General features: G+C 45.1%; 1 protein-coding gene and 1 long non-coding RNA gene across 3 annotated transcripts in view; one reads left to right on the plus strand and one right to left on the minus strand.

Moving 5' to 3' along the window:
* The window catches only part of LOC139264771 (uncharacterized), a 166,676-nt gene that overhangs the window by 57,155 nt on the left and 86,810 nt on the right, over window positions 1-22,711 (plus strand). For both annotated transcript variants that reach the window (XR_011593410.1, XR_011593409.1), the window contains exon 2: window positions 17,661-17,741. This is a non-coding gene — a long non-coding RNA (uncharacterized lncRNA). The remainder of the gene's footprint in view (window positions 1-17,660; window positions 17,742-22,711) is intronic.
* Window positions 1-22,711, minus strand: part of slc39a4 (solute carrier family 39 member 4) — a 73,691-nt gene that overhangs the window by 6,124 nt on the left and 44,856 nt on the right. The window contains exons 5-11 of the mRNA XM_070881887.1: window positions 19,294-19,468; window positions 18,205-18,377; window positions 16,704-16,844; window positions 11,315-11,422; window positions 10,246-10,297; window positions 8,969-9,121; window positions 7,701-7,888 (exon numbers count right to left, since the gene is read on the minus strand). Of these exons, the coding sequence (XP_070737988.1) occupies window positions 7,701-7,888; window positions 8,969-9,121; window positions 10,246-10,297; window positions 11,315-11,422; window positions 16,704-16,844; window positions 18,205-18,377; window positions 19,294-19,468 (990 nt within the window). The remainder of the gene's footprint in view (window positions 1-7,700; window positions 7,889-8,968; window positions 9,122-10,245; window positions 10,298-11,314; window positions 11,423-16,703; window positions 16,845-18,204; window positions 18,378-19,293; window positions 19,469-22,711) is intronic.

Here is a 22,711-nt window from a genome sequence, read left to right on the forward strand (position 1 = left end):
AAGGCATTGAAAAGATGCCACATAAAAGATTATTACACAAGATAAGGGCTCATGGGATTGAAGGTTATGTATGAGCATGGATAGAGGATTGGTTAACGGACAGAAAACAGAGAGTAGGGATAAACGAGTCTTTTTCAGGTTGACAGGCTGTAACAAGTGGGGTGCCGCAAGGATTAGTGCAGGAGCCTCAGCTATTTACAATCTATATTAATGCCCTAGATAAAGGGACTGAGTGTAATGTATCCAAGTTTGCTGACAATACAAAGCTAGATGGGACAGTAAGCTGTGTGGAAAACATAAAGCGTCCGCAAAGGGATACAGATAGACTAAGTGAATGGGCGGTAAGGTGGCAGATGGAGTATAATGTAGAGAAATGTGAGGTTTTTCACTTTGGTAGGAAGAATAGAAAAACAGAATAATTTTTAAATGGTGAGAAACTTTTAAATGTTGGTGTTCAGAGAGATTTGGATGTCCTTGTGCAAGAAACACAGAAAGCTAGCATGCAGGTACAGCAAGCAATAAGAAATATAGAAACATAGAAAATAGGTGCAGGAGTAGGCCATCCAGCCCGTCGAGCCTGCACCACCATTCAATAAAATCATGTCTGATCATTCCTTCAGTACCCCGTTCCTGCTTTCTCTCCATACCCCTTGATCCCTTTAGCCGCAAGGGCCATATCTAACTCCCTCTTGAATATATCCAATGAACTGGCATCAACAACTCTCTGCGGCAGGGAATTCCATAGGTTAACAACTCTCTGAGGAAGGCAAATGGCAAGTTGCCCTTTATTGCAAGGGGGTTGGAGTATAAGAGGAAGGAAGTCTTGCTACAATTGTACAGGGCCTTGGTGAGACCACACCTGAAGTACTGTGCATAGTTTTGATCTCCTTATCTAAGGAAGGATAAACTTGCCTTGGAGGCGGTGCAACAGAGGTTCACTAGATTGATTCCTGGAATGAGAGGGCTATCTTATGATGAGAGATTCTGTAGAATGGGCCTATACTCTCCAGAGTTTAGAAGAGTGATCTCATTGAAACATACAAGATTCTGAAGGAGATTGACAGGGTAAGAAACATAGAAACATAGAAAATAGGTGCAGGAGTAGGTCATTCGGCCCTTCAAGCCTGCACTACCATTCACTAAGATCATGGCTGATCATTCACCTCAGTTTCTCCTCATCTCAGTCCTAAATGGCCTACCCCTTATCCTAAGATAGTGTCCCCTGGTTCTGGACTTCCCCAACATCGGGAACATTCTTCACGCATCTAATCTGTCCCATCCCGTCAGAATCTTATACGTTTCTATGAGATCCCCTCTCATCCTTCTAAACTCCAGTGTATAAAGGCCCAGTTGATCCAGCCTCTCCTCATACGTCAGTCCAGCCATCCCGGGAATCAGTCTGATGAACCTTCACTGCACTCCCTCAATAACAAGAACGTCCTTCCTCAGATTAGGAGACCAAAACTGAACACAATATTCCAGGTGAGTCCTCACCAAGGCCCTGTACAATTGCAGTAAGACCTCCCTGCTCCAATACTCAAATCCCCACCTATGAAGGCCAACATGCCATTGCCTTCTTCATCGCCTGCTGTACCTGCATGTCAACTTTCAATGACTGATGAACCATGACACCCAGGTCTCGTTGCACCTCCCCTTTTCCTAATCTGCCGCCATTCAGATAATATTCTGCCTTCGTGTTATTGCCTCCAAAGTGGATAACCTCACATTTATCCACATTATACTGCATCTGCCATGCATTTGCCCACTTACCTAACCTGTCCAAATCACCCTGCAGCCTCTTAGCATCCTCCTCACAGCTCACACCGCCACCCAGCTTAGTGTCATCTGCAAACTTGGAGATATTACATTCAATTCCTTCATCCAAATCATTAATGTATATTGTAAATAGCTGGGGTCCCAGCACTGAGCCCTGCGGCACTCCACTAGTCACTGCCTCCCATTCCGTAAAGGACCCGTTTATCCCGACTCTCTGCTTCCTGTCTGCCAACCAATTCTCTATCCATGCTAGTATATTACCCTCAATACAATGTACTTTGATTTTGCACACCAATCTCTTATGCGGGACCTTGTCAAAGGCCTTTTGAAAGCCCAAATACACCACATCCACTGGTTCTCCCTTGTCCACTCTTCTAGTTACATCCTCAAAAAATTCCAGAAGATTTGTCAAGCATGATTTCCCTTTCACTAATCCATGCTGACTTGGATTGATCCTGTCACTGCTTTCCAAATGCGCTGCTATTTCATCCTTAATAATTGATTCCAACATTTTCCCCACTACTGATGTCAGGCTAACCGGTTTATAATTACCCGCTTTCTCTCTCCCTCCTTTTTAAAAAAATGGTGTTACATTAGCTACCCTCCAGTCCATAGGAACTGATCCCGAGTTGATAGACTGTTGGAAAATGATCACCAATGCATCCATTATTTCTAGGGCCACTTCCTTAAGTACTCTGGGATGTAGACAATCAGGCCCCGTGGATTTAGCGGCCTTCAATCCCATCAATTTCCCCAACATAATTTCCCGCCTAATAAGGATACCCTTCAGTTCCTCCTTCTCTCTAGACTCTTGGTCCCCGAGCACATCCGGAAGGTTATTTGTGTCTTCTTTCATGAAGACAGAACCAAAGTATTTGTTCAATTGGTCTGCCATTTCTTTGTTCCCCATTATAAATTCACCTGAGACCGACTGCAAGGGACCTACGTTTGTCTTCACTAATCTTTTTCTCTTCACATATCTATAGAAGCTTTTACAGTCAGTTTTTATGTTCCTGGCAAGCTTCCTCTCGTACTCTATTTTCCCCCTCCTAATCAAACCCTTTGTCCTCCTCTGCTGAATCCTAAATTTCTCCCAGTCCTCAGGTTTTCTGCTTTTTTTGGCCAATTTATATGCCTCTTCCTTGGATCTAACACTTAATTTCCCTTGTTAGCCATGGTTGAGCCACCTTCCCGGTTTTGTTTCTACTCCAGACAGGGATGTACAATTGTTGAAGTTCATTCATGTGATCTATAAATATTTGCCATTGCCTATCCACCATCAACCCTTTAAGTATCATTTGCCAGTCTATTCTAGCCAATTCACGCCTCATGCCATCGAAGTTGGCTTTCCTTAAGTTCAGTACCCTAGTTTCTGAATGAACTGTGTCACTCTCCATCTTAATAAAGAATTCTACCATATTAAGGTCACTCTTCCCCAAGGGGCCTCATACAACAAGATTGCTAATTAGTCCCTTCTCATTACACATCACCCAGTCTAGGATAGATGCTGAAGGGTTGTTTCCCCTGGCTGAAGTCTCTGGATCTTGGGGGCATAGTCTCAGGATAAGGGGTAGGCCATTTAAGACATAGATGAGGAGGAATTTCTTCATTCAGAATGTAGTGAATCTTTGGAATTCTCTGCCCCAGAGGGCTGTGGATGCTGAGGTTCTGAATATATTCAAGACTGAGACAGATATATTTTTGGAGTCCAGGGGAATCAAAGGATACGGAGATCGGGCAGGAAAGTGGAGTTGAGGTTGATTATCAGCCATGATCTTATTAAATGGCAGAGCAGGCCCGAGCGGCCGTTTGACTTACTCCTGCTCCTATTTCTTATGTTCTTATGTTGTCTGTGCAAAAGACCGGCTTGAGGACTGAATGTCATAGAAACATAGAAAATAGATGCAGGAGTAGGCCATTCGGCCCTTCGAGCCTGCACCATCATTCAATAAGATTATGGCTGATCATTCACCTCAGTACCCCTTTCCTGCTTTCTCTCCATACCCCTTGATCCCTTTAGCCGTAAGGGCCATATTTAACTTCCCCTTGAATATATCCAGTGAACTGGCATCAACAATTCTCTGAGGCAGGGAATTTCACAGGTTAACAACTCTCTTGAGTAAAGAAGTTTCTCCTCATCTCAGTCCTAAATGGCTTATCCCTTATCCTTAGACTATGTCCCCTGGTTCTGGACTTCCCCAACATCGGGAACATTCTTCCTGCATCTAACCTGTCCAGTCCCGTCAGAATTTTATATGTTTCTATGAGATCCCCTCTCATCCTTCTAAACTCCAGTGAATACAGGCACAGTCGATCCAGTCTCTCCTCATATGTCAGTCCTGCCATCCCGGGAATCAGTCTAGTGAACCTTCGCTGCACTCCCTCAATAGCAAGAACGTCCTTCCTCAGATTAGGAGACCAAAACGTCCTTCCTCAGATTAGGAGACCTGAACACAATATTCCAGGTGAGACCTCACTAAGGCCCTGTACAATTGCAGTAAGACCTCCCTGCTCCTATACTCAAATCCCCTAGCTATGAAGGCCAACATACCATTTGTCTTCTTCACTGCCTGCTGTACCTGTATGCCAACTTTCAATGACTGATGTACCATGACACCCAGGTCTCGCTGCACCTCCCCTTTTCCTAATCTGCCGCCACTCAGATAATATTCTGCCTTCGTGTTTTTGCCACCAAAGTGGATAACCTCACATTTAACCACATTATCTGCCATGCATTTGCCCACTCACCTAACCTGTCAAAGTCACCCTGCAGCCTTTTAGCGTCCTCCTCATAGCTCACACTGCCACTCAGCTTAGTGGCATCTGCAAACTTGGAGATATTACACTCAATTCCCTCATCCAAATCATTAATGTATATTGTAAATAACTGGGGTCCCAGCACTGAGCCCTGCGACACCCACTGCCTGCCATTCTGAAAAGGATCCGTTTATCCAAACTCTCTGCTTCCTGTCTGCCAATCAGTTCTCTATCCATGTCAGTACATTACCCTCAATACCATGTGCCCTAATTTTGCACACCAGTCTCCTGTGTGGGACCTTGGTCAAAAGCCCTTTGAAAGTCCAAATACACCACATCCACTGGTTTCACTTGTCCACTTTACCAGTTACATCCTCAAAAAATTCTAGAAGATTTGTCAAGCAGGATTTCCCTTTCGTAAATCCATGCTGACTTGGGCCGGTCACTGCTTTCCAAATATGCTGCTATTTCATCTTTAATAATTGATTCCAACATTTTCCCCACTACTGATGTCAGGCTAACCGGTCTATAATTACCTGTTTTCTCTCTCCCTCCTTTCTTAAAAAGTGGTGTTACATTAACTACCCTCTAGTCCATAGGAACCGATCCAGAGTCGATAGACTGTTGGAAAATGCTCACCAATGCATCCGCTATTTCTAGGGCCATTTCCTTAAGTACTCTGGGATGCAGACTATCAGGCCCCAGGGATTTATCGGCCTTCAATCCCATCAATTTCCCGACCACCATTTCCCGCCTAATAAGGATTTCTCTTCAGTTCCTTCTTCTCACTAGACCCTCGGTCCCCTAGTATTGCCGGAAGGTTATTTGTGTCTTCCTTCGTGAAGACAGAACCAAAGTAATTTTTCAACTGGCCCGCCATTTCTTTGTTCCCCATCATAAATTCCTTTCTTTGTTCCCTCTTCTCATTCTTATATCTATTTAATATAAGAATTGTCTTGCCACTGCACGCAGTTTCTGCTATTGCATTTCTTAATTCTTGTGTGTCACGATTTTTGCCATGCCTTGTGATACTTAGTGACACCTGGGTACCTTAAATTGTAAAGTTAACATATTTACCTTGCAGTGCAGGTCTACCAATAGTAGGTGTCAGTAATGTGTCTCCTTTCTGTCTCCCAGCTGACCTTGGCTCCCAACTCAATCTGTACTTTTCTTGGTATCCTGGCAGCTTAACCCTGCCCCTCTGCCATGCCATTTGCTCCCTGACCCATGGCCCAATTTTCCCCCTCTTCAGTTTCACCAGGCGTCTCCCCGTCCGCCCCCCCACTGCTTCTACCATCCCAGCCCATCCTGCTCCTAGCCCTGGCCTTATACTCCCATCCTTTCTATTTCCTTAAGTCATGCAGGCCATTTAAATTTCACAGGAAGTTTATTGGCTCTCTCAGCCAAGTAAAATGGTTATTTAACCTCTTATTATACTCCTCTATTTTCAGTTCTGAGGTCAGGGAGACATGTGGGCAGAGGAAGCAGGGAGAGATGAGGTCATTAAAAACAGGGCAAGAGATAGTAGAGAGAATCAGAAGGGCTGGTCCAAGACAAAGGCAGAGATCATAGCAGAGAGAGAGAGAGAGATCAGGCCAAAGAAAGAGAAACATCAGGGAGAGAGAACAATATGGGCAATAGCAAGCACAAAACGAGGGATGGGGTAGGAGATTGGGGAAAGATAAAATATTTTGGTGAAAGAAATAGAGATAGCTGTGGGAGAGAGAGAAAGATTGGGGGCAAACAATAAGGGAGGTGAGGAACAGAGATGTAAAATAATGTCAGACACAAAGATCAGAGAATGAGAGGTTTCAGGTTAGAAAGAAGGAAAAATATAGTGGGACAGAAAGAAAGGCCGAGCTCAGAGGAACAGACTGGAACAGACACGAAAATTAAGAGGTTAGAGGATCCCTGTAAGCAATGTTAATGAGTATTCCTCCCAGATCTTGCAAGTGGTGTAGCAATAAAACAGAGAAAGCAGAAGTGTGGAGTCTAGCCTTTCTCCCATTTAATTGAATTTATCCAAGCTCATTTATGTCTCTGAGTAGTTACATAAATTGTTCTACTTGTGATGTTACAATTAAAATGAGCAGGCCCGATTAACCCTCCAGGTTTTCTGAAACAGTTTGCCATCCATAAAGAAAGAAAAGAAAGAAAGACTTGCATTTATATAGCGCCTTTCACGACCATCGGACGTCTCAAAGCGCTTTAAGTCACTGAAGTACTTTTGGAGTGTAGTCACTGCTAAATATGGGTAACGCGGCAGCCAACTTGCGCACAGCAAGCTCCCACAAACAACAATGTGATAATGACCAGATAATCTGTTTTTGTTATGTTGATTGAGGGATAAATATTGGCGACAGGACACCGGGGATAACTCCATAGCTCTGCTTCAAAAAGTGCCATGGGATCTTTTACATCCACCTGAGAGAGCAGATGGGGCCTCACTTTAACGTCTCATCCGAAAGACGTATATCTGAAGTTGAATTGTGCAGAACAGTCAGTGAAGGGGCCTGCCACAGCACCACAATTTGAGCGAATAGCCTTAGAAGAGTCCCGAAGATTGTAGTGCTGATTTCACTGATCGCTTTGGACTGTTCTGGGGACTTAAGCAAGTAAACGTTTGGGACCTATATGGAAGGAGAGGAGGCCACCACTAGGTTTTTCACTCTCTCCATCCGCGACCTAGAGGGCTTGCTATTGCCATCCCAGGGCTTACTCAAGCCTTCTCCTGGCGGTCCCTGGAGTCAGTGGAAACAGAAGCAGTAAGTAGAACAATCAGGCACTCGACTGCCCAGCGCCATTTACATGTGACAGATGGTGAAGGGGACGCCGGCCTACCCAGCTGGGCCGTGAAGAGGAAGTTTGTGGTCGCTGAAGCACTGTGACCTTTCTTTCATTTCCACCATTATCCCACCCGACTTGGGGCAGAATTGTGGAGAAATGTCGGATTTAGCTCAATCTAAGGCCTAGTAAGTGAAGGTATCACCCGGTGCGGCACCAAGCTATCCAGATCACCAGGGGTGATATGCAGTCTATGCTTATTTAACTGATATTGGCTGGCTCAGTATTTAGGGTCTACATCCTTAATTACACAGCTGTACTCGCACATGCAAATATGAGCAGCAATAATCATATAAAATGTTATTACATAAAGATATATTCACCATATCTGCAAGAGCAACATATAGGAAGAGTCCTGTTGCCACAGTAAATATCCATTCCTGAACTGCCTCATCTGTTGCAACACCTAATGATATGTAGAGTCCAATAAAGGCAGTCAACGCACTGCCAAAGTTCATGATAACAGCTTTCTTCACAGAAATACCAGAATGCAACAGAACCGCAAAATCACCTAAAGTGCAAAGGAGGACAAACTCATTATTGTTACATAAGAACATAAGAAATAGGAGGAGTAGGCCATACGGCCCCTCGAGCTTGCTCCGCCATTTAATACGATCATGACTGATCTGATCATGGACTCGGCTCCATTTCCCTGCCCGCTCCCCGTAACTCCTTATTCCCTTATCGGTTAAGAACATAAGAAATAGGAGCAGGAGTGGGCCATAGGGCCCCTCGAGCTTGCTCCGCCATTTAATAAGATCATGGCTGATCTGATCATGGACTCACTAAGAAATTGTCTATCTCTGACTTAAAATTTATTCAATGATTCAGCTTCCACAGCTCTGAGGCAACGAATTCCACAGATTTACAACCCTCAGAGAAGAAATTCCTCCTCATCTCAGTTTTAAATGGGCGGCCCCTTATTCTAAAATTATGTCCCCTAGTTCTAGTCTCCCCTATAACATTCTCTCTGCATCCACCTTGTCAAGCCCCCTCATAATCTTATACGTTTTGATAAGATCACCTCTCAATCTTCTGAATTCCACGGTGAAAATCAGGAGGAGATTCACTTTTACCCACTCTCATACACCTATTAGTGGCCAGATTAAGGAGATCAGAGAATGGCTAGAGATCTCACAGGAGATTCAAGAAACGGAGCAGGGGGGAAATATGTCTTAAAGGAGTCCACAGAGTTTGAATAAGGACAATTGAATGATTGTGAGGAGCATTACTTTGACATCTATTGCTATCCCAAAAGGTACCTCTGCTTAGCTTTGCTAAAAGGTTGGTCACTGTGAAAAATTCTGTTGTGCTTTAGTTTAAGTTTCAGTTGTTGAACTGTTTCTCATGAAGCACAATGAACTACTTGATGCTCCCCACATAGCTATTTCCATTTAATATTTAAGCATGCGAATCAGAAACATGGGGACCCCAACATAACAATCCAGATGCTACAATAGCCGAGTTTTAGGGTCTTAATCTGGATAGATGAACCATGACTGGCCGAAAGGCCATCCTTATTCATAGTTATCTTGTGATAAAGGATAAATCTTGTGATAAAGGAGTATTAAAAAACAAAGACAAATCATACCCATTTCATGAGGAAGTTCATGGCATAAAACCGCAACTGTTGTGGCGAGTCCTGCCTTCCAGGAGACAGAGAAGGCTGCTCCTAGAGCCAGCCCATCTGCAAAGTTATGTATACCATCTCCAATCACTATCATGTAGGGAAGCACCCGCAAGCCTGTGGGGAAAGGGAACACAGCAGGTTATATATATATATATAAGGTGTATAACACACTCCAACAACATGTTGTGATATATTTAAGTTGTGCGATTACTCCAGTTGATTCATTATTTCCTTCAGTTACAGCATATTCTAATCCATCGTAGCTGAGAGGTCCAATAAACAACTAAGGGGTGTAATGTATCAGTGTACTAGAGGGTGAGCAGATAAAAGCTTCCTCAGTATCATTGTGTTCTTTGCATAGATTGGTACATATGGAAAATAATGCAAAGCACCTCAGGTTATAAAACGTTTCATATAGTCACAAATATGTCAGCTGTGGCTCAGTGGGTAGCTCTCGCCTCTGCTTCAGAAGGTTGTGGGTTCAAGTCCCACTCCAGGGACTTGAGCACAAAAAAAATCTAGGCTGGCACTCGCAGTGCTGACGGAGCACTGCACTGTTGGAGGTGCCGTCTTTCGGATGAGACATTAAACCGAGGCCCCGTCTGCTCCCTCACGAGGACGTAAAAGATCCCATGGGACTATTTTGAAGAAGAGCAGGGGAGTTATCCCTGGTGTCTTGGCCAATATTTATCCCTCAATTAACATAACAAAAAAAACAGATGATCTGGTCATTATCACATTTCCATTTGTGGGAGCTTGCTTGTGCACAAATTGGCTGCCATGTTTCCGACATTACAACAGTGACAACACTCCAAAAGTACTTCATTGGCTGTAAAGCGTTTGAGACGTCCGGTGGTCGTGAAAGACGCTAAATAATTCCAAGTCTTTCTTTCTTTCTTCTAATGTGCACACAGACAGGCAGAGCACAGAGAATGGACAAGTTGGGCCAAACAGCCTGTTTCTGTGTTATAGTTTCTATGTAATTCTATATAATAGTTGGAACAATTAGGATTATAATCAATCCAATATTCCACATTTGAGATGTCTGAAAATGGTTGCAACAAAAGCCCTGAATTCTTTCCGACTTTATTTCTCTGTCTTGCTGTAACTTTGCGAGGTTTACGCTGCAATTCCAGTGAAGTTGCAGTGATGCAGTGGCAGTAAGTCCAAGGTAATTCAGATAGATCTTCTCAATCCAACAAAATTGAGATATGTCAATGATTTTTAAGCAAACTAACCTTTATTGGGATGATGACCAGAGTCAACTTCCAAGGACACCTCAGAGGCCATCTAAACATGGAAACAGTACGGAGTGATTAATATCCCCAACCTCTACCACCTAGAAGGACAAGGGCAGCAGGTGCATGGGAACACCACCACCTCCATGTTCCCCTCCCAGTCACACACCATCCTGACTTGGAAATATATAGCCGTTCCTTCGTCGTCATTGGGTCAAAATGCTGGAACTCCCTCCCTAACAGCACTGTGGGAGCACCTTCACCACACAGACTGCAGCTGTTCAAGAAGGCAGCTCATCACCACCTTCACAAGGGCGATTAGGGATGGGCAATAAATGCTGGCCTTGCCAGCGATGCCCACATTCCGAGAAAATGTTTTTACAAATCTAATTGGAATACAGGAAAGAGAGAAAAAAATAGTGAAACAAGAAGAATGAGAAAAGGAAGGTTAAAAAAAGGAAAAAGAAAGGAAGAACAATAGAATGAGATAAGGAAGACGTGGAGTGAATACTCTTCTTCATGGTGGAGTTCCATGGGCCAGGATTTCGCCTGTCCTTCTTTATCCAACCCGGAACCCAATGCATCTGGCCGGGTCGGGAGTCATTAAGTATGCATGGTGGGATTCCAGGAGCCGGAACAAGGGTGGGGTCACTGCTGCAACACCAGAAGAGGCCAAGGCCAAGTCCTTCAGTGCTCACTGGAGGGAGAGGAGGGCCCTGCAAGGCCCTGTCCTTCCATTGGGTGAACTGGGGTCCTACCACTTTCCACATGGCAGCCTGGGAAACATCGGTAATTGGAGCGGAAAGGAGGAAAATTCGCCTAGGCCCTGCCCCCTCCCACCATGATTTGCATGTGGCAGGCAGGAAAGTAGCAGCCAGTGGCGGTCCTGGCAGGGGTAGGGGGAGAGGAAGGTCTCACCACCAAAATTGTGCAGCATTCGCTGCAATCATCCCGCCTACTTTTGGGCGGGGTCGAGGAGGACAATACCCCCCAAGAGTGGGTGAGACAACAGGGAGGTGGTAAAACGTTGGTTAGAGTTTCAGTCCCCGCCCCCTTGTCCAACACTTACCAGTTCCACCTGGGATGTTGTCTGCTTTTTCTTCTGCTCGCTCTTTTGGTCCTCTTTAAATGCCTGAAGCGCCATCACATGGTCACAGTGATGGTGGTCGTGTTCATCCTACAACCAGATACAGAATACCATGAAAATCAGGATTTGGAATTCAACACGAGGCACAGCATATCATCTGAACTCGGGGTGCTCCATACAACAGATCCTCAGGATTAGTTCAGATATCCTAAACTTAAATGGAAGGTTAAATGCTATTACTGCTAGGTTGTTTTGTTTTACAGTCTTGCGTTCTTCCTGCTATAGTCAGCCAGCTTTTAATAACCAAGCTAGCATCACCGAACAATTACTTGCTGATGTAACTCGTCCTCTGCTGTTTCAGCCGTGTCAGACTTGACCATGAAATGAGCTCCTGACCACATATCCGCAGCATAACTAAGACTGCCTATTTCCACTTCCGTAACAGCGCCTGTCTCCACCCTTGCCTCAGCTTATCCACTGCTGAAGTCCTTACCCATGCCTTTGTTACCTCTACACTTAACTATTACAATGCACTCCTGGCTGGCCTCCTACTTAAACTAAAGGCGATCCAAAGCTCGACTGCCCATGTCCTAACTTGCACGAAGACCCGCTCCCCTGTGCTTGTTGACCTACATTGGCTCCCGGTTAACCAATGGCTCGATTTGAAAATTCTCATCCTTGTTTTCAAATCCCTCCATGGTCTCTCCCCTCCCTATCTCTTTCCCCCTTCAAGACGTTCCTTAAAACCTACCTCATTGACCAAGCTTTTGGTCACCTGATCTAGGCCCCAAGTTTCCACATGATTTGCTCCTGATTTTTAGGAGCAACTGGTGGAGAACGGAGTATCTTAGAAATCGCACTTCTCCACATTTAAGTTTTCTGCAGTTCTAGTCATGTAGAACAGTTTCACTTTTGAACAGAATTTTTTTTTCAAAAGGGGTCGTGTCCGGCCACTGACGCCTGATTTGAAAGTTTCCATAGTGAAAACGTACTCCAAACTAACTTAGAATGGAGCAAGTGAAGATTTTTGTAGGCCTGAAAAAACCTTGTCTACACATTAAAAAATCAGGCGCAGGTTACAAATTAGGTGTCCGGAACGAGGTGGAGGGGGGGGGGGGGCGCGCGGAGGGAAGTCATTACATTCTACAATAAATCCTTAGTTATACTTATACAAATAATTCCAACCTGAATAAAAATTTATAAGCAAAGAAAAGATTAAATAAACCATGTTCCTACCTGTGTGAAAGTGCTTCAGGCAGGGAGAAGGCTGCAGGATTTGAATACAGGGGCAGGGAGGTGTTGCTACAGTTGTACAGGGCCTTGGTGAGGCCACACCTGGAGTATTGTGTACAGTTTTGGTCTCCTAACTTGAGGAAGGACATTCTTGCTATTGAGGGAGTGCAGCGAAGGTTCACCAGACTGATTCCCGGGATGGCGGGACTGACCTATCAAGAAAGATTGGATCAACTGGGCTTGTATTCACTGGAGTTCAGAAGAATGAGAGGGGATCTCATAGAAACGTTTAAAATTCTGACGGGTTTAGACAGGTTAGATGCAGAAAGAATGTTCCCAATGTTGGGGAAGTCCAGAACCAGGGGTCACAGTCTGAGGATAAGGGGTAAGCCATTTAGGACCGAGATGAGGAGAAACTTCTTCACCCAGAGAGTGGTGAACCTGTGGAATTCTCTACCACAGAAAGTAGTTGAGGCCAATTCACTAAATATATTCAAAAGGGAGTTAGATGAAGTCCTTACTACTCGGGGGATCAAGGGTTATGGCGAGAAAGCAGGAAGGGGGTACTGAAGTTTCATGTTCAGCCATGAACTCATTGAATGGCGGTGCAGGCTAGAAGGGCTGAATGGCCTACTCCTGCACCTATTTTCTATGTTTCTATGTTTCTATGGAAGCCTCACAAGTTGAGGCAGCCGTTCCTGACGGCAGGGGGGGGGGGAGGAGGCAGTGAGGAGGCAGCCGTTCCCGATGGCGGGGGGGGGGGAGGAGGCAGTGAGGAGGCAGCTGTTCCCGATGGCAGCGGGGGGGAGGCAGGGAGGAGGCAGCCATTCCCGACGGCAGCGGGGGGGAGGCAGGGAGGAGGCAGCCATTCCCAAAGGCAGGGGGGTGGAGGAGGCAGTGAGGAGGCAGCCATTCCCGACGGCAGCGGGGGGGAGGCAGGGAGGAGGCAGCCGTTCCCGACGGCGGGGGGGGAGGAGGCAGTGAGGAGGCAGCCGTTCCCGATGGCGGGGGGGGGGAGGAGGCAGTGAGGAGGCAGCTGTTCCCGATGGCAGCGGGGGGGAGGCAGGGAGGAGGCAGCCATTCCCGACGGCAGCGGGGGGGAGGCAGGGAGGAGGCAGCCATTCCCAAAGGCAGGGGGGTGGAGGAGGCAGTGAGGAGGCAGCCATTCCCGACGGCAGCGGGGGGGAGGCAGGGAGGAGGCAGCCATTCCCGATGGCGGGGGGGGGGAGGAGGCAGTGAGGAGGCAGCTGTTCCCGATGGCAGCCGGGGGGAGGCAGGGAGGAGGCAGCCATTCCCGATGGCGGGGGGTGGGGGGAGGCCCCCCTGCCGTCGGTCGGGCCCGTCGGGAAACGGCTGCCTCAACTTCTGAGGCTTCCTGCAGCCTTCTCACTGCTGCAAGAAGCCTCAGTGCTGATCATGGAAGGGCAATGTGGTTTTATTAAAAAATTTTAAAAATTGAACAGCTACAAAGAACTACAAAAATGGCTGAGTGCCAATGTTTCCTTCACACTGCGCGTGCGCGAATGCTCCAACGCGCACGCGCAGGGTTGCCGGCACGAAAAAAAACTCATTTAAATGGTACCCGCCCCCTCCTACTTACAAAATCGGCGCAAGTGGTAGGCTCCGCCCCCTGGGTGCCGCGCCAAGCTGACCGAGCTGCAAAGCGCTCGAGAATAGCGCGTTTTTTTTCAGGCGCCGTTTTCGGCGCGAAAAACGGGCACCCAGCTCGGAGGGGCGCCTGTTTTGCTGCGTGTGGAAACTTGGGGCCCTAATTTCTACTTATGCAGCTCGGTGTCAAATTTCTTATCTCATAATACTCCTGTGAAGTGCCTTGGGATGTTTCACTATGTTAAAGGCGCTATATAAATATAAGTTGTTGTTGGATTGGAGCCCTGCATTGTGGTTCATTGGGGGTTCATTTAGGTTGGAGAGTTCTCCCCAGTGTCCTGGCCAATGTTTATCCCTCAATCAACACCACCAAAAACAGATTATCTGGGCATTATCACATTGCTGTTTATAGCAGCTTGCTGTGTGCAAATTGGCTGTCACATTTCCTACATTACACACGACTATATGTCAAAGATACTTCATTGGTTGTAAACGCTTTGGGACATCCTGAAAGCTCTGTATAAATGCAAGTCCTTTTTTTTCTCAATAAATAAGCAGAGCAGTATTCAATTATCTCTTCAAGATTTGTTTCCATTATATCTGTGCTTGCAAGGAAGGTTTCCCCATGAATCATGTTATTTTTCAGTAGCACATGGTGCAGATAGACAGATGCATCTAACTGATAGCATGAGGGATCAATATTTATTCATTTGAAATCTGAATCAAATATTGTTGCATTTTTGCAAATCTTCATCATGTTATTAGTTCCATTAAGGAGTGAGTGGAGTGGCTGCCCTGAAGGAGATATTCCTCCCCTTTCCTTGGCAGCCTTGTCTTATACCAATCCATCATCATCATATCATCATAGGCAGTCCCTCAAAATCGAGGAAGACTTGCTTCCACTCTAAAAGTGAGTTCTCAGGTGGCACCGTACAGTCCAATACGGGAATTACAGTCTCTGTCACAGGTGGGCGAGACAATGGTTGAAGGAAAGGGTGGGTGGGACTGGTTTGCCACACGCTCCTTCCATTGCCTGCGCTTGATTTCTGTTTGCTCTCGGCGACGAGACTCGAGTTGCTCAGCACCCTCCTGGATGCTCTTCCTCCACTTAGGGCCATAGGCTGCACATAGTGGCACCATAAGCCTCAGACAGAATGGGTAATTCCCCTGTCAATCACACCTGCAGACTGCATTACTGTATGTGACTGGGATTGATTTTTACGCACAGAATTTGTATTATGTAACTATCCTCCACTCACATTTTACTGGAAAAATAATCCTGCTTTCATCGGGAGACTTTGCTGTATAATTGGTCATGTTTGCTGTAGTTCATATAACTCTGGCTGTGATTTTGCTGACTTCAGCGGGTATGTGGCAGATGACGTCAGTGACGATTCCCAACCCCGCTGCTGGCTCCATCTCACTCTGTGAAATGAATTTCCCTTGATTGGGCTCGTTAAGCCTGCTCAGCTCGTTTCCCAGCCAATTAGAGAGGAAGCGGGTCTGGTGACGTCATTTGATGATACGTCATAAGCCAGTTTCCTTAAAGGGACCATGTCCAAATTTATTTTGAAATTGTGTTGTTAGTGTTCTACAGCACTGAGGTTCTGCAAACACTGTCAATCACTGCACAAAGGCTCAGGGCTGCACCCAGGCTCTCCCATGACTCCCTCCTCTGCTTATGGAGGGAGTCACAGCACACAGGGAGGTCCTCTTCCCTTCCCATGGGCAGAAGAGACGTCCCCAGGACACCAACCCAGCCTGATTGCACATTGCACAGGAGGGCACAAGCAGGGATGTGGTCAGGAGGACATGGCTGCAGTGACGCAAACCTTTCAATGATCTCAGTAGATCACTAAATGTGAGTACAAAGTCACATGCTACCTCATCCTGCTGTGCCTCTCATCACATCCCCATCACTCTGCCTTCCCTACCCTACTCCTGCACATCCTTACTCACACCAACTTACCTTGCACCTCCACCTATCCCTCTCTCTATTATCACATTCTCATCTCACTATCCACCTCTCACACTCACCCTCACCTAAGTGCAATCATACCAACTAATAACACACAAGAGTAGGCACTTGGTTATTTTATGCAATGTTCATGTAAAGTTTCTATTAATGTAGTGTCAAGCATTGAAACCTTTATTTTTCAACACTTTGTGTTCTTGGACAGATTTGTGCGCACCTTTGAAAGTGGCATAGTGAGTTGCAGTGAATGGTGAAACATAATGGTACCCCCTGCAATGGTGGTGAGTGTGAAAGGAATGGCTTGGACATTGTAGGGATGCTTTATGGTGTTGGTGTGGGATGGTGCCAGCCTGGCACATCATATGGCAGCCAGGGTGTACAGTGTCACGTGATATACATCTGGCCATGGTGAATCCCGGGCAGCAATGTGGTCGGGTACTGATACCCTGTGTCCTGTGCAGCATCAGGTGATTGCGGAGAAGGTTGTTGTTGGTGCTGCTGGTGTGCCTGGTGCTGCTGGTGTTCGTACATCCTTTTAAAAAGAAAAATACTCACATCGTCATCTTCCATTAATATGATAAATATCTTCTCCATCAGGAAGAATGCATAGATGCCTCCAAGAACAGACAGCAGCTTCCAGGTGTGAGAGGCTGACAAGTGGCTGTGATCATCCGTGTGAGAGTGTAAGCCAAGAAACTGAAACAAAGATACACAGGAGACCTTTCTTTAGATATTACATAGAATTACATAGAGTCCAAGAGATTTATGCCGGCCTTTATGATCCACACGAACCTCCTCCCACCCCCTTCATCTATTAACATATCCTTATATTCCTTTCTCCCTCGTGTGTATATAACTTCCCCTTAAATGCATCTTTGCTATTTGCCTCAACTACTCCTTGTGGTAATGGGTTCCACATTCTTACCACTCTTTGGGTAAATAAGTTTCTCCTGAATTCCCTATTGGATTTATTGGTGACTATCTTATATTTATTTTAATAAAAATAAAGCAGCTCGAGGGATAGGATTTGAACGGTAGCTGACCTATCTTAAGTGATATAAAGTCATTTTAGGTCCCTGGTACAGTGATTTATTTCTTCTATATTTCTTCTCTCCTCTCCTGAAGATTTTCATTCATACTGGGGTACAGGACCATTGTTGCTTATAGTCCTCTGATACTTCACGCACTGACACTGTTCTTCACGAATGGACCTAGATAGTGAATATTGGCAGGTTGTTCAAATGTGGACAGTATCACTCGATGTCCATACTAGCATACTTTCTAGCATTGATATGAGAGAAGCTATATCTTTCTATAGTTAGTGCTTTTAACAAATACTAGTAAATTACCCTGGCATTGCCCATGGTCAGTTGGATGTGAGTATTTTTATTATGCGTAATATGGCGATGGAGTTGGAAAGAGCTTCAGAAAATCAGCACCACTTGCAATAGAACCTGCAATAACATTGTTACAGGTGACTGTTTACATACAGGATTTCCAATCTATATGCAGATTGAAAGCTGATTTGCTGAATTTCTTCAAGCAAGAGGGGGACCCGTTTACGGCTGGGGAAGAGATCACCTCATATAACAGGTAGGTACTTTATAACATTTATCAGGGCCAGTGGCCTATTAGACTAGTTTCAATCGCCCAAGTGGGTCGGAGAGGAATTTTCCAGATTTTATTCCTTGTTGGCCTGGATTTCTATCTGGTTTTCTCACCTTTCCCAGGAGATGACAAGACTTTCAGATGGGGAGGGGTGTATACATATTGTGCTGCACAAAGCATCAGAGTTGTGTGAATGGACCAGTAGGTCTTTTTCTGTCCATTATTATTTATAGATGTTTACATAAGCAGCTTCATAAAAATGTAATCCAAAATTGTGACAACAGGAAGTTGAAGAGGAAATGTGCGATTATACCAGATTATATAGACAACAATACTTTGCCATTCCTGTTGTGCAGTAAGTTTCACCATAGTTTGCAATTTAAATGAAAGCATTTTTTGTTTGTAATATACAAAATATTATGAGAGAAATGCAGTCAAGTGTGCTCACCGAGGGTATGAGATGTAACACGGCGTCACCAGTTAGTGACCCCACAGCCAGACTTACAAAGGCCTGTATGACATACTGATATGCGTTGGTGCAGGTGGTGAATAACACAATCACAATCCCAAACACGGCACAAAGACTCACGACCAACGTTGCGATCGATGCGTAAATATATTCTGGAAAAAAGGAGGCATTTCAACAAAAAAAAATGGACTCACAAAAATTAATCATTTGTTGTTATTATTGAGAATGCAATTCTTTTGTTTTAAGTTATATTCTCTCCTCCTTCCATCAGTCTCTCCACAGCATTCATCATTCTCATGCCAAGTGAGCAGGTCAGATTACTCCCAGCACTCTGCCTCAGCCCCTGCGAAAATCAACAGGATGCAAGAGGTCCTGAGATCTTTCTATCTCTGTCTCCCTGTGGTGACCTACATGGCCTCACCACAATGATGGTGCTCATCCACGATAGAGAGACATGAGACTGAGGACTCACTGAGTGTTTACTCCTTCATTTCTCCCGAGCCTTTTATCGTTACCAGAATTTCTTTATTAGGACTCATCATTATCTTGAAAAGTGAAAAGAAAAAAAAAAGCAAGAACTTGCATTTATATAGTGCCTTTCGCAACCTCAGGAGGTCCCAAAGAACTTTACAACCAATGAAATGTAGTCACTGTATACTGTTGGGAAATTTGTGGACAGCAAAGTCTCACCAACAGCAATGAGATAAATGACCAGATAATCTGACTTTTTTACATGTTGGTTGAGGGACAAATATTGTCCAGGACACCAGGGAGAACTCCCTAGCTGTTCTTCGAAATAGTGCCATGGGATCTTTTACGCCCACCTGAGAGCGCAGACAGTGCCTCTGTTTAACGTCTCATCTGAAAGATGGCACCTCCGACAGTGCAGCACTCCCACAGTACAGCAGTGGAGTGTCAGCCTCGAGTATGTATGCAACTCTCTGATTCAGAGGCGATAATGCTACCACTGAGCCATGACTGACACCAAACAGTCCAATATACATCACATTATAAAACACTGATACGAGCAAATGCTACAGATGCACATCACATGCTGAAGAACCTTACTTTCTGCAGTGGTCAGCTGAAATTCATGTTCTGTAGTTTGGTGTTTTCTGGTGCAGGCTTGACTCAGAAGCTGCTGGATTAATGCAGGGCTCAGCTGAACAAAGTCACTGCGAGAAATCGTGGCATCGACTGGGATGTGATAGATCGTCATTATTTCACTAGACCTAAAGCACTTCTACGAACAGAATGCAAAAAAAAAAAGAGTATGGCTGTTAGACGGCATGCTAACGTGTCAATCCTCAATCTAAATTGGGTTTACAGGCTTCCCATAAATTCTTGGTTTGAGCGAGCTAGCAGAGAGCAGCCCTAAGGCAATGCTCCAGCAAGGAGGGAATGTTTTCAGGGCAAGTGAATACCATAGGAACAGGAGTAGGCCATTCAGTCCCTCAAGCCTATTCTGCCATTCAATTAGATCAGGGCTGATCTGCATCTTATCTGCTTTGGTTCCATAACTCTTAATACCCTTGACAAACAAAAATCTCTCAACCTTAGTTTCAAAGTTTCAGTGGACCCAGCCTCAACAGCTCTTTGGGGGAGAGAGTTCCAGATTTCCACTATCCTTCCAAATATCATCACGGAACAGCTTAGCTTTTGAATCATAGAAGTTAAAGCACAGAAGGAGGCCATTCATCCCATCATAGAATTATGGTTACAGCACGGAAGGAGGCCATTCAGCCGTCGAGCCCGTGCTGGCTCTCCGCAAGAGCACTTCAGCGAGTCCCACTCACCCGCCCTTTCCCCGTAGCCCTGCAATTTTTTTTCTTTCAGCTACTTATCCAACTCCCTTTTGAAAGCAGTAATTGAGTCTGCCTCCACCACTGTTTCAGATCCCTGTGTAAAAAAGTTTTTCCTTATGTCACTTTGGTTCTTTTGCGAATCACCTTAAATCTGTGTACTCTGGTCTTGATCCTTCTGCCAATGAGAACAGTTTTTCTCTATCTACTCTGTCTAGACCACTAATGATTTTGAACACCTCTATAAAATCTCCTCTCAATCTCCTCTGCTCTAAGGAGAACAACCCCAGCTTCTCCAGTCTGTCCACGTAACTGAAGTCCCTCATCCCTGAAATCATTTTCGTAAATCTTTTCTGCACCCTCTCTAAGGCCTTCACCTCCTTCCTAAAGTGCAGTGCCCAGAATTGGACACAATACTCCAGTTGAGGCCGAACCAGTGTTTTATATAGGCTCATCTTAATTTCCACACTTTTGTAGTCTATGCCTCTATTCATGAAGCCCAGGATCCCGTAAGCTTTTTTAACTGCTTTCCCAATCTGCCCTGCCACCTTCAATGATTTGTGCACATATACCCCCAGGTCTCTCGGTTCATCCACCCTATTTAGAATTGTACCCTTTAGTTTATATTTCCTCTTATTCTTTTTACCAAAATGTATCACTTTACACTTTTAAATTTCATCTGTCATGTGCCTGCCCATTCCACCAGCCTGTCTATGACTTCTTGAAGTCTATCATTATCCTCCTCGCTGTTCACTATACTTCCAAGTTTTGTGTCATCTGCAAATTATGAAATTGTGCCCTGTACACCGACGTCAAGAAAGGCAGTGATCCCAGTACCGATCCTTGGGGAACACCATTGTGTACCTTCCTCTAGTCCGAAAAATAACCATACACCACTACTCTCTGTTTCCTGTCACTTAGCCAATTTCTTATCCATGCTGCCACTGTCCCTTTTCATAGAATTATAGAAATTTACAGCATGGAAGTGGGTCATTTCGGCCCACTGTGTCCATGCCTGCCGAAAAGATCTATCCAGCCTCATCCTACTTTCCAGCTCTTGGTCTGTAGCCCTATAGGTTACGGCACTTCAAGTGCACATCCAAATACTTTAAAAATGTCTGAGGGTTTCTGCCTCTACCATGGGCTTCAACTTTACTGGCAAGCTTATTATGTGGCACTCTGTCGAATGCCTTTTGGGTGTCCATATACACCACATCAACCGCATTGCCCTCATCAACCCTCTCTGTTACCTCATCAAAAAACTCAATCAAATTGGTTAAACACGATTTGCCTTTAACAAATCCACACTTGTCCAAGTGACTGTTGATTTTGTCCCTGATTGTTGTTTCTAAAAACTTCCCCACTACCGCGGTTAAACTGACCAGCCTATAGTTGCTGGATTTATCTTACACCTTTTTTTGAACAAGGGTGTAACATTTGCAATTCTCCTGTCCTCTGGCACCAGCTCCATATCCAAGGAGGATTGGAAGACTATGGCCAATAACCGTGATTTTTCTTTTGCTTCCTTCAGCATCCTAAGATGCTTCCCATCCAGTCCTGGTGACTTATCTACTTTAAGTACAACCAGCCTTTCTAGTACCTCGTCTTCATCAGTTCTTATCTCCTCTACCTCTTCTTTCACTATGACTTTGGCAGCATCTTCGTCCTTGGTGAAGACAGATGCAAAGTACTCATTTAGTAACTCAGCCTTGCCCTCTGCTTCCATGCGTAGGTCTCCTTTATGGTTCCTAATTGGCTCCACCCCTCCTCTTACTACCCGCTTACTATTTATAAGCCAAAAGGCGGCTTTTGGATAATCTTTTATGTTGGCTGCCATTCTCTTCTCATATCCTCTCTTTGTCCCTCTTTTCTTTTTCACTTCTCCTCTGAATTTTCCATATTAGCCTGATTCTAAGATGTATTCTTGACCTGACATCTGTCGTACACGCTCTTTTTCTGCTTCATCATATTCTTTATAATGTCTGTGCCAGCGAAAAAAAGCTATCCATTGAGGTGTATAAAATTATGAGGGGCCTAGATAGAGCAGATAGGAAGGACCTATTTCCCTTAGCAGGGTGTGGGGGGAATCAACAATCAGGTGGCATAGATTTAAAGTAATTGGTAGAAGGTTTAGAGGGGATTTGAGGGAAATGTCTTCACCCAGAGGGTGGTGGGGGTCTGGAACTCACTGCCTGAAAGGGTGGTAGAGGCAGAAATCCTCACCACATTTAAAAAATACTTGGATGTGCACCTGAAGTGCTGTAACCTACAAGACTATGGACCAAGAGCTGGAAAGTGGGATTAGGCTGGATAGCTCTTGGTTGGCCGGCGCGGACACGATGGATCGAAATGGCCTCCTTCTGTGCTGTAAATTTCTATGATTCTATGATACTGATTGCTAAGCTGCCAGCTGTGCTCTCAAAGAACTCAGATCCATGAAGGTTTGCCCACGCTGCTGCGTAACATGCATGTTTCCAAAGCTCTAGCTAAGGTAAAAGGTGGTCATTTTTAATCATCTACTCCTGAACAGTACCAGGGGTGTGGGGGATGTCATGTATTCAACTGTCATTGTAATCCATGTATAAACTGATCTAAGTTGTACACCGTGAGAACACTGACCACTAGGTGGTGAACTTGTGGGAGACACTCCTAACCTGGACTTTCAGATATAAAAGTGGAAGCTC

The sequence above is a fragment of the Pristiophorus japonicus genome, chromosome 5 (assembly GCF_044704955.1).
Source record: "Pristiophorus japonicus isolate sPriJap1 chromosome 5, sPriJap1.hap1, whole genome shotgun sequence".
In the NCBI taxonomy this organism is placed as follows: Eukaryota; Metazoa; Chordata; class Chondrichthyes; family Pristiophoridae; genus Pristiophorus; species Pristiophorus japonicus.